At 36.8% G+C, this 12,118-nt stretch overlaps 1 protein-coding gene across 2 annotated transcripts in view; it reads right to left on the reverse strand.

Moving 5' to 3' along the window:
- SCAPER (S-phase cyclin A associated protein in the ER) overlaps positions 1 to 12,118 on the reverse strand; it is a 168,275-nt gene that overhangs the window by 72,854 nt on the left and 83,303 nt on the right. For both annotated transcript variants that reach the window (XM_042803896.1, XM_032990469.2), the window contains exon 23: positions 2,782 to 2,908. In XM_042803896.1, the coding sequence (XP_042659830.1) occupies positions 2,782 to 2,908 (127 nt within the window). The remainder of the gene's footprint in view (positions 1 to 2,781; positions 2,909 to 12,118) is intronic.

Genomic DNA, 12,118 nt, shown 5'->3' on the forward strand with positions numbered 1-12,118 from the left:
CAACATATCAAGAAGTGTCTGGAGATCTAGCAACCACTTGCAGCAAAGCAAAGCAACTCCTCTTTCATTTATTAGCACTCAAATCATGCATTGGATTCAAAGTGAAAGTGGTAGTCTTTGCTGCATTGCATGGGGAACTGGCAGCAGCCTACGAAATCCGTGTTAACGAGAAGCAGGTAAGGCGCTGCAACAGATAGGACTTCAAAAAAAAATACAGTGGTTAAGATGTATCTTTGCCTGAGAAACAGATTTCTCAAATTTGAGTACCTATAAGATACGTCAATATAAAAACTTTTTAGTTTACGTTAACCAAACTCTTCTTGCTATACTGGTGAAATCACTTGGCCCCATGTGCAAAATCTGCTTATGTCCAGCAGACCAGGAAGGCATGCGAAACAAAAGCAAGTGGGACCACAATAACCATGCAGGCATGCCTCATCCTAGAATGTTCAAACATTATAAAAGAAGTTCAGAAGTGAGAAAAAGCGTCATTCATTACTATGAAAACCAGCAGCTGAAGACTTAAGTCCAAAAAGAATTGTCTGATTCGATTCTACCTGAAGGCAAAACCCAGTGAGACAGGACTGCCAATCTTTGGTATGTGGCTTTTTTGTGATTCGAGTTTGCATAAATAATACACTCCTACTCTTTAATGTTGTTTTAGCACAGTCATGGAATTTCAAATGAGCTGAATAACCCTTCCTTCTTTTGAGAAATGTAATAGGTTTGTTTATTTATTTACTGTTACCAGCAGCAGCTCAGCATTTTATTTCATGGTTCGCTCAACAAACCTTTATTTCCCTGGTAAGGCTATGTAAATACATTTTCCAGTCAGTGTAAACTATTAACAAAAAAAATTCAGTGTTTCACAGTATGACTGGAAAGAGCTTTTTTGGATCAATTTTATTTTATAATATTTTTGCATGACTACTACTGAGCCTGAAGAATTTCTAGTAAGTGGCAAGGATCTATTGTAGTGAACTCTGTCCTCCCTCAGGGCAATTCTTTATTCAACCCAGGCCATTAGCAAGGGTAAATCAATGTTATCAGCTCACACACACTGACAGCTTGTGTGGTTCCCACTCCCTCATTCCTCCCCCCACATTATGGTATATTTTTATGCTCTCTAGGGAAATTCAATTAACAGTGTCAGTCTCCTCCTCTCAGTCGATGACTGACACCATCAAGATTCTTTTCACCGCCCATTGACATGTAAGATGTGTCTGCTGATTTCTTGACTCCCAAGTTAACAAGAGAATTACTATCCACTTCTATAAATGACTATGTATGATCTGTGCCGTAAACACAGCGACAGCTATTGAAATCAATCTTTCTTGACCTTATTGATTAGGACACTTGGATATAATAATACTTCTCCAGTGGTAATATTTTGGGGGTAAAAACCCAAATCAACAATAAAATAATGCTTGTCTATTAATACTATCACATTTATCGTTTTAGTCCCCACCACAGACTCAAAAAGCAGTAAAATGTAGTGGACAATTAACTATTAACATTTAGCTGCAAACCATGTCTCATTTAAAATAATCTCAGAAAAACATCTACTGATGAGAGGCTGGATACAACATCAGTTTCCAAAAGCAGTTTCCAATAATTATTTAGATGACTTTAAAAATAGATATATCTTTTTATAGTCTTCATGCAACAACCTGATCTCTGTATTTTGAAATAAATAAAAAATAAATTTTTCAATAATTAAGGCAAACACTGCAAAATCTGAAAATGTCACAACTCTTTCAAAAACACTTCTACACTTTATCAGCAGTTCCAAGTAACAGAATACACGCCAGAACCCTATGCATCCCTGGCAGCATTCAGTATTTAAAAGCAATTGTATTCTACATTGACTAAGCTGTGAAAAGCATCAAGCAGAGCTCTCATCTTCACAACCAACTCTGAACCACAATGACGCAACCCTCTCCTCAGATTTCATTAATTTGGTTTCTCTCAGAACTAATTTTCATGATTTCTTGATTATAGATTCAAAAGATAAGTATTTTCTAATGGTTAAAGAGAAAACAGAACACAGTGTTCCAGCTGAAAACTCAAATATCATGGTCCTAATGGAGGAAAAAAGCGCATTACAAGACACGAAGCACTGCAGCAGCGGACTGACATGAAACAGTAAAAAAGATGCAAATGCTATGCTATCAATTAAAAATATCCAATGTTTACCATAAACCAAAACATGCTCTACAAACATAGCACTTTGAAAATATTCAAAACACAGAAATATCCCATCTATATGCACATCATACCGTCATCCTCCAAAGACCTACAGGCTTTGTTGTACTCTGGGAAAACTCAACAGACTTGTGCTCCCTGAAAACTCAGCCATAATACCACAATATGGCGACTGTGACAGCAAAGTTGGCTTCAATTCTTTCATCTGTTCTCTCCTAATTGTTTTGGCCCCTTACTGTAAAAGCTGTTTGTTGGTATGCATTATAAGAGAGATGACCGAAATGGCCCAGGTTAAAAACAATCCTAACGAAAATACACTGGCAGTACAACTTGTTATCCAGATGATCTAGCATCAGTCAAGCGTGTTTTCAGCACTTCTGCAAAACTACAAACATAAAATTAGATGTCTTTATAAAAGCATCCACTGCTGCAACCATCACAGAAAAGTGTAAGAGCAGACACTGCTTGTTACACAGAGGTTGTGTATTTATCAACACATGTTTAAAACATTCCCAAATCCAAATTGATGACATTTGAGGGCAATACAGTTTATAGGTTAATCAACAGTCACAATACCTCTTTTTCCAGAATACGAGAGATCTCTCCTAAAGTCCTGTCCAGAGCAGAAACCTTGTTGTTCCCCAATGAACAGCTATCCTGCATTTGGAGGTGCTTTAAAAGGTCTTTTGCTAATCGCTGTAACCTTCAACATTAAACAGAAAACAAAGAACAATTAAAGCAAAAACTCTACGGATCATGTAAACATTCACCTTTGTAATTAACATCCATTAGCTGAATTTCAGTAAAGCAATCATAAAAATCTGTATAAAACTGTTATTATCATCTATACGTAACAGCATGTAAAATACACAATACAGTAAGGAGATAGTGTCAGCTTAGAGTGTCTATGGCATTTCACTATCTACTTTTTCAGGGACATGGCATAAAAACAGTGTGAACTGTACAGCCATACAGGTACTTCCTTATTAGCTACATGTTTGTTTCTGTTGTTGAATAGAGTTAATTTCCCTGTTCTCCCCCCACAGTTTACCCTGCTAGCTTTTGCTGGCTTCATTTGCAACATGGTTTCATCCTAGTTTTCTTCCATCATTCAATCCTTTCCACCCACTTAGCTAAGTAGTTTGCTCTTGAGATGAGTAAGGGAAATAGAACAGCAGATTGCTTGGATTACTTCTTATAGACATCATAAAAGAAATGGCTCTTTAGGGTTATTTGAATAAGTGAAAAGTAGTGACTTTGCAGACTCCCTCCAAAAGGGCATTTTATTAATGAGGGTCAGTAATGAAACCAAAATGCAGAGGTGGGAGAGATGTAGACACATGTGGGTTAGGATTAATTTCCATTTTACACATCTACATCTGCGCTATTTAGCTATGCTCTCCTGCTAGGCAGTGAGGAGAAATATGAAGTTCCAAGGCACCATTCATCTCATCCTAAGGTCTAAAATAAAGCAGTCAAAACACACTCATAGTTTATCCTTCTTTGCCTCAAATGTGAAGCCAGGAACTAGCTCACACGTAGACTTCTACATCTGTAGGCACATTAAGGCAGATGATACAAACCAGAGTCCCTTAACTGGAGGCTGAGAGAGGTAGGGAGGAAGTATCATTCAGTACTTGCCATGTAGTTGTCAATCACTGCCTTAATACCTGCTACTGGCTGCCCTTAATGACAGGCTCAGCACTTGGTGGACCTTTGGTTTGATCTATTGAGCAATTTGTACTGAAAGTAGGATGAATCCAGTAATTGAGCAGGATGAGTGGGAGAAATACTGTTGTGACTAGAAGCAAACATAGCTCTATAAGAAGGAAAAGAGAGGGGAAGGGTATCAATGGTTATCATGAAATGGGAGATCATCAGTGTAAAAGGACCAGAAAGCATTCACAAAGTGACCACAGCGTAATGGCAAAGAGAAAATTACATTAATTAGTCTCCGAGAGGCACCAAGAAAGGAAATGGAGTGGTTGGGGAATGTAATGTACCACAATAGTCACATGTATCCACCCCCAAACAAAAAATCAGAATATTCATTTGGGGCAAGAATAGAGAGTTTCCAGGAAACAAGTACTTTGCATCTTTTCTTTGAAAAAATTAAGAGCTTTGTTAAAAGCTTTCAAGAGACTTTGAAAATACATATATGTTTTTAAAGCACAAATGAAAACGATTTGCAGAATTTTGCATCTTGGACTTCTCATCTGGTCAACTGAATCCACTAATCCAGACAGGATTTTTCTATGACAAGAAAAATAAAGGGAGATTACACCCTGATGAGATTTTCTGCACTGCTATTTCCTCTGTGGAAAATGAGGTTGGAGGAAACCTCTGTATAACTCAGCCATGAGCTAAAATGGGAAAGAAAATTAAAAGCCAAAACACAAGTAACTGCAGGACTTTGACAGTAAATCAGATGACCACTAACTCTGCTGACCTTAAGGACTGGATTGAAGCACCAGTGAAAAATTGAATTGCTTCAGTCCAGAAAGATGATCTAGAAGCAAAGTATTTCAGGTATTCTCTTAGAATGTGATTTAGAATGGCTATTGCCTTGGCAATATTCTATCACAATAAGCAAAAAAGACTTTTTTTCTTTGAAATATCTACCCAGATTCCATGATTAAAGCATACGTAATGCACTGAAAAAAGCCACCACACTATATTGTAACTTCATCTGATAGAAGACAGCAAAACGGGTTTCCATTTGCTTCATTTAACATCAGAGGAATGGAATTCAACCAGGATTAACCACAGAGGTTAAAGAAAGGGACTTTTCTAATCTACATCAGGCATCAGCATACAAAATGTGTAAGGTTTATCAAAACACTGCTCACAAGGACTCAAATAGAAGATAATCATATTACATTGTTACTTCTGTTGACAAATTAATTTTTTTTTCCTCTTCGGTCTATAAAGACGCTACATAAGTTAAACATCATGTTCAGTTTCTGTCCTCAGTTAACAGAATGCTCTATAACACGTTAACTCTCAAGGAAAAGCATCCAGCTTTCCATTTCTTCTAAAAGTCTTTCTGGACACTTTTACCAAAATTAAAATTTTCTAAGTTTGTGTTCAGCATCATACAATGAGAAACATGAAGAATACATTTTTGGTTCTGCCACATTAAAGAATTACTTCTTACATCCTCATATCCTACTGTATCTTGGTCTTCTGCCAAAACCAGGTAACCTATGCTATGTGATCACATGGGGAAGAAAAAGGAAATAAAAACTCCTTCCTCTCACTGACTGAACCTTGGAGAATTTATTTTCATTTAATATCCTTTATACTGACTTCTTGGCTGTGTCAAAGAAATAAGAATAATTACAGGACTGTTTCAAAGGACTAGAAATGTATGCAAGATGACTTGTGCTTGGATATAGAATTTATCATTGCTATGAATGGATATGGAAAGAGAGAACTCTTTGGACATATTGGACTCGTCGTCCACTCTGTATGCACTGTAGATTAATAGAGCATGGTATCAACACCTGATCAAAGATTACATGGAAATACTGTTGAGTCCAAATCAAAACATTTCAAGACAATTATTTAATCTTCCTTCTGTCCCCCAATTTGCATTCCTCCAATGCTTACTATGCCATATGGGGAATGATAAATAACTGGAAATTTACTGGGCTAAATAAAAGGGAAAGTTAAAGTTAATGCCTTTTTATCTAAAGTTATTTACATCTCACTAATTAAGATTTTAGTATTGCCCACAAACAGATAATTCATAATGCAGAAGAAATATCAGAAAGGACATAAGGCACTGATTGGTCTTGGAACATTACCATAACGTAAACTTTCATAAACAGTATGTTCAGCAAATACAAATACATTATCTGACCTTTTTGCACTGAAAATGGGAAAATGAAGGATATTCATATTAAAGGTTTATATAGCAAATATATAAACAAAATTAAAACAAAGTATTGTATGAATTAAGGGTTTCTTTTTAGTGTGGGCTAAATATTTTTACTGGGTTTAACATATCTTTGTAGGCCAAAGGAAAAAGATCTGTTAATATTTATAGGCCACATTTCACCCTTAGAAAAAAAGGCTTCAAACAGCAACATCAATGTATTTCAGCACTTCCACATTTAAATCCATGATTTCTTGGCTGTACACTGAATGTATGCAAGGAAGGATTCGTATGACTGGGCAGGAGCACTGGATTCTGTGCAGTTCCTGTACGGAAGGAGCGGTTGCTCCTCCTGTACGTTCCTGCCGAGGGCGGCCAGATGCCAGCCGGACACACAGCCCCAATTCTTCCCGACGCAGCCTGTGCCTGGAGAGAACTGAGGAAGTCTGGGGCAGTTCCTGCCCAGCCTGAAGTGGAGTTCTGCTGTATCCTCTTAAAGCAACGCACAGCCCCTGCGCTAGCCTGCCGTTTGACCCCCTGCCATAAAATTAATATACATGGTGGGACGTGTGGCATAGCCTGGTGGCTCTAGGTACGCAACGGAAAACACCATTCTACATCTTGACGTGGTCCCAAACACTGCTAGACATTAAACATCTAAATCTGCAGCTTCACACACCTCCTTTAGTTTTTGAAATGGAAGCTATCTGAAAAATCATGAAAAATTCCTATCAAGATTACTTTCTGAATTTATTTGAATTCATATAAGAATGCTCTAGCAATTCTCTGAAGATGAAATCTACCATCCACCCAATCATAAAGCAGGTATTTATCTTTTTTAAGTTTAATTTTATTTTATTTATACCTTCCTTTTCTATACACAGCTGCTAGAAAACTGAATTTTGCATAAATACTTCCAGCTTCAGAGATTATCTGTTCGTTTTGTTCTGGTTGTGGGTTTTTTGTTGTTGTTTGTTTTTGTTTGGTTTTTTTTTTGGTTGTTTGTTTGTTGGTTTGGTTTTGGTTTTGCTTGGTTTTTTTTTTGTTGTTGTTGTTGGTTGGTTGGTTGTTTTTTTCCCCTCAGTAATCAGCATTTTGGTATAATATAACTGGCCTAACCGGACCCTAACCTATTACATGAAGAAAAACTACATGGTAAGTTTATCTTGTGAATACAATGATATACCATAATGAAAATAAGGAAGAACTGCATTGTTAAAGGCATTTAGCTTTGGGCCTCCGCAAGAACAAACTTTACATTACATTCCTGTAAGAGTCTGCAGGAGAAAAGATGGGAAATAATTTTTCATTTCCTAATTCTCCTCTTTTTGTGCTGTAGTTCTTGTTCAGCTTAACAGCGGTTCCCATTTCCATTCTCTGAAGTGTCCCTTTACAGAGTTTAAAAAAAAACAGTAAGGAAAAAAAACCCCAACATAAAAATCCCCAATTCCTTCTTACATGAAGAGAGACTGGATAAAGTATTAGACTAGGGCGTTAATTTTTTGTTCCTGCAATTCTGCTAACTCATATGCATATGGCAATCTTCCATTACCTTAGTTTCCCTGCTTGTATTAAAGGATGCTAATTGCACTTTGCTACCTGCAGATTGCTTTCACACTGAAATATATATCCTTTGGATTAGAAGATACTAAATAAATGTAAATAACACTAACTTTGTGAAAACATTTTCCTTCCCTTTTGAAAATGTGCTCTGATGGACACCTGAGAATGCTGCAAGCAGAAAGAGACATCATCAACAGACCTTTTGACAGGCTAACTTAACAGACTGGACACTAAATAATTACATTCAGATCAGTTCCCAGAGAACACGAACTAATACTACAAATCCATCAAGAGGTCCACCAGTGTTTATAAGATTACCTAAGTGCCACCAGTGACCAGCCAGTTAATGCACAGTGGAGAGAGGCCAGGAGCAACAGACTGGCTGGCTCCCAGGTGAGCATGTCCATAGTCCTTTCCCTTGAAAGTCCCTCTCGTCACACAAAATAGTTCAGAGAGCAAAACTCCTACCAAATAAGGCAGTATTTGGAATTATCCCCCCTCCATTAAGGGACACAATTTTTTTAATAGATACTAAAAAGAAAAAAAATCTGTTCCAGACATTTTCCAAAACTCTTGTTTCTAAAAAAGAACTACTTAGAACCATTCATGATCCCACTCAGGAATCAGATTCAGTACTCTGAAACCAAAAAAGGAATACATACCGTGTCTATCAAAGCAGGATAAACTCTCTCTGCTTATTGATATTAGCGTATTACCAATGTAAAGCTTAGAAAGCACTTGGATCAGTGCTTTCTTAGTGCAAAAGGTTTTATAAATCTGCAAACCTTAAACTAATAAGAACTACTGAAACAATCTATCAGCTGCAGCAGGAAATCAGTGGTCTCATAATATTAAAGTGCCTTAATCTTAAAGGTGATCTAAAAAGGCTTTTTACTTGCCAAAGACTAATTCTGGGTCCTGTCTTTCTTCTGTAACAACTGACAACATGACTAAGAACTAAAATCAGATAAGAAATTGCATTCCATAAATGGTTTTAGTTGTTTGCAAAGACACAATCAATTTGGGGGGAGAGGAGTGAGTAAGGCAATGTGGCATAAGCAAGGAAGCATAAAAGAAAGTTATATTTAATGATTTCATTCTAAAATGCATTTACTTCTGTTAAGCAAATATGCCTACCAATTGTGTCACATTTTAAATGGAATTTGAAAGGAAACACTTTTTCATTTTTAAATTCCACAGCTCACTGAGTTCAACAGTATTTTCTGTTCATTAGTGTACTTCCATTCCAATTTGAATACCTCAAACCTTCCTTCAGGATAAACAAAAAGTATTGGCATTTGTTTTGACACAAAGAACACATTTAGCACTCTCAGTTTTTACCCCCTTTTGTTCTGTGATATGACTTTTCTCAATAACTTTACAGATCTCCTGAGAGCTGTTAAGACTCCTACTATTGGCAAGAGTTTGCTCTCTCTCAGCCAGGTACAGTAGCAGTTAATATTAGCTCACAGTACAGTACACCATGTTCTGGCTAAGAAGGCAATAGTCTTAACTATTTTCATAGTTTCTCAATATAATAATGTTTCAGTGGAGATCTATTACTGTTTGCTTCTTTCAGCTGATTCTTTTTCCTACTGTTCTTGGTTAAGCAGGATCCTGTGCTTAATTCTGTTAAAACAGGGGGTTTCCTATTTTTTTTTCATGTACTGCGAATGTTTCTCCATGTAAACAGTCACGGTCTGGGCTAAAACTCTAGCCTCATGAAATTTCTTGCCCTCTCATCCTTTCCCTTACACTGAAAAAGATAAAATTACCCTTCCCTATCCTTCTTCAATTTTGTATTATGTATTGTGTCAAGTAAATAAATTTTAATAGAAACAAAATGGGCTTCCGACAGACTCATAGACAGTTCTCTCTTTCGTCTTAAAAAGATGGTTCAGACTTAAGCTCCCACTGTTACCCCCTTGATTTCAAAGAAGCTCGCAAACATTTGAGCCCTCATTTTATGTAAAAAGCTGTGTAATTTTGGAAATAACAGCAACTATGATATCTGAAACTATATTTTAAAAATTTAGATGCAAGCATCTGCTAGATCACTAGGGTTTTTACATGCAGACTGCAATAGAAATCTCTCAGAAGATCTGTAATGGGAGTGAGTTATACAGTGTCCATCACGCTAGTTCACATTTAAAAGTGTAAGCCCTAATGGAGGCAACGAAGGAGGAAAATAGGAAGGCAGATGGAACAGAAGATTCTGCCGAAAGCATACTAGCATTTAATTAAGCGAAGAGAAATGAAAACTGTAAATTCAGGATCAGTCAAGAGATTTAAAAAAAAAAAAAAAAAAACAACTTAAATATTTTAAAAATATGAGTTTCTGTTACACTACAATTGAGACACAGCTGACTACATTACATCACTGATAATCAGAAGTCAGATAGAAACTGAAGTCGAAGGACTACAGCTTATCAATATTTTCAGAGTCACTCAAACACATACATTTCTACTTTTTGACAACTAGACCCTAATTTTTTATCTTCTGGTAGCAAAGAAAAGCAAAACACAGAAGCTACAAATCTTGAAGTCTTAATCTGCCATGAAAATCATTTTGAAAATTGAAGTGCTGATTAAGAAACAAAGCCAACAACAGAACCTTCTTCCTCATTGTGTTTATGCAGGTATGCCATCTGGTGGAGATGTTTCATTTTCTTATGTCAAACCACAGCAATGGATTTTTCTGATTTGAAAATATATACTAAGATTCAGCAGCAGGTTTTCAAACTATTGAAAGACTATGTAAAAGATACTGCACACAGGCTAGCTGTATATACAACCAGGGAAGCCTAACAGCAAGGATCTGAACATCTTAGCCAACAGTAACTTCTAAGAAATGCTACCATCAAGTATATCAGCAATTTATGAGTGATGAAAGCAACCACAAAAAATACAGGATCTTATTACCCCAGTCTGAAGACAAATATCCCCAAGCTGGAAAGCCATCTTAATTTCAGGACGAAGGTTTTTGAATCCATCTGTTGAGACACCACAGCCTCTTGACTGACCTGCTACAGACTTCATGAGTCCAAGTGTAAGACAGACATACCATCTGCCCACTATCCTGTTTAACAGCAAACTGTAAATGGATGTCTTGGGAAAATTAAGAACAGAGCAAACATGCATAATCCTCTTTACTAATCGGTTTCTTTCTCCATTTTCAGCTTAGGAATCTCTTGGGCTGGATACAGTTTCCTAGAACTGCAGTAAGGCAGGTAAACTGTTAGCATCTGTGTGATTTGATGAGTCCCATGCATCTAACTGCACAATGCATGAAGAACCATTTTCCTTGGTTTCTTTCAAACCTGGTTCTTCATCCTGTGCTCCCTCATTCTGGTACCAGGACGGAGAGCAATCTATCAACATCCGTCTTTTCCATGATATTTATGACCTTGCAGATCTCTGTAACATATTCCCATTAGAACTTCTTCCCATTATCACATTTTTCTCCAGAATGAGTACTAGTTTACTTAATCCCTAATACATAAATTATACCAGAAATTATTACTGATTTCCTTTCCTGCCTTCTCTGAAGCTTTAACAACTCCAGCATATCTTTTGAGACGAAGAACCAGAACTGTACATAATATCCAAATGATGTAGATTACTCAGGCGTTTGTAGGTAATTAAATACTTTGTTCTGGTTTTGCTCCTTTCTAAATAACTGTAACAAAGTATTTCCTTTAACTCCTAGGAGTACCAAGCTGATATTTTCTTGGAACCACGTATCACTTCTGTAAGTTCAAAACCCACACTTCATATGTGAAGATGTAACTGATTTCTGACTTCCCCCTCCACTGTGTGGCATGTAATGTACACTGGATTTCACCTGCCTGCCATTTTACCGCAGAGTCACTCACTCTCTTCAAAATTATCATTCAATATCAGCTCTTGTCCCTACTATCCTCAGTATCTTTGCATCATCATCATCAAACTGTGTCATCTCACTACTTGCCCTCTTTTCCCAAGTCACTTGTAAGTATGTTGAACATCATAAGACGGCAGAACTCTACCAGTAGCCTCCCTATTCTGCAAGGGCTGTTCATATACTCCACTTCTTTTAAATTTTTTAACTGATTTCCCCCTACACTGCAGCTATAGTTTCTTTTAAATTTTTTGGTGATATACCTTATCAAAAGCTTTTTGAAAATCCAAATAATCTGCATCTTTTGCAAACCAGTTTCAATGGAATTAGAAGGCAAAAGCTGAGAAATTTTCAATTTCAAACTAAGAAGGAAGAATTTGTCAGTGATAATAGGTCCTGTTTTATTCTTGACATCCAACTGTTTTCCTCTGGGCCTTATCCTAGACAATAAAAGTCTACTCTTTAAAAAGCTCAATACCAAATTAAGACATCTGGGCATTAAATTATTTGTGCTTTCACTATATGAACCTTTGTTTCTGACCAAATGGGGGCCAAACATAAGATTTTCAGTCCCAGAATTTCAGTGCTGA

Source organism: Tyto alba, unplaced genomic scaffold, assembly GCF_018691265.1.
Source record: "Tyto alba isolate M040663 unplaced genomic scaffold, T.alba_DEE_v4.0 Super-Scaffold_41, whole genome shotgun sequence".
Lineage (NCBI taxonomy): Eukaryota > Metazoa > Chordata > Aves > Strigiformes > Tytonidae > Tyto > Tyto alba.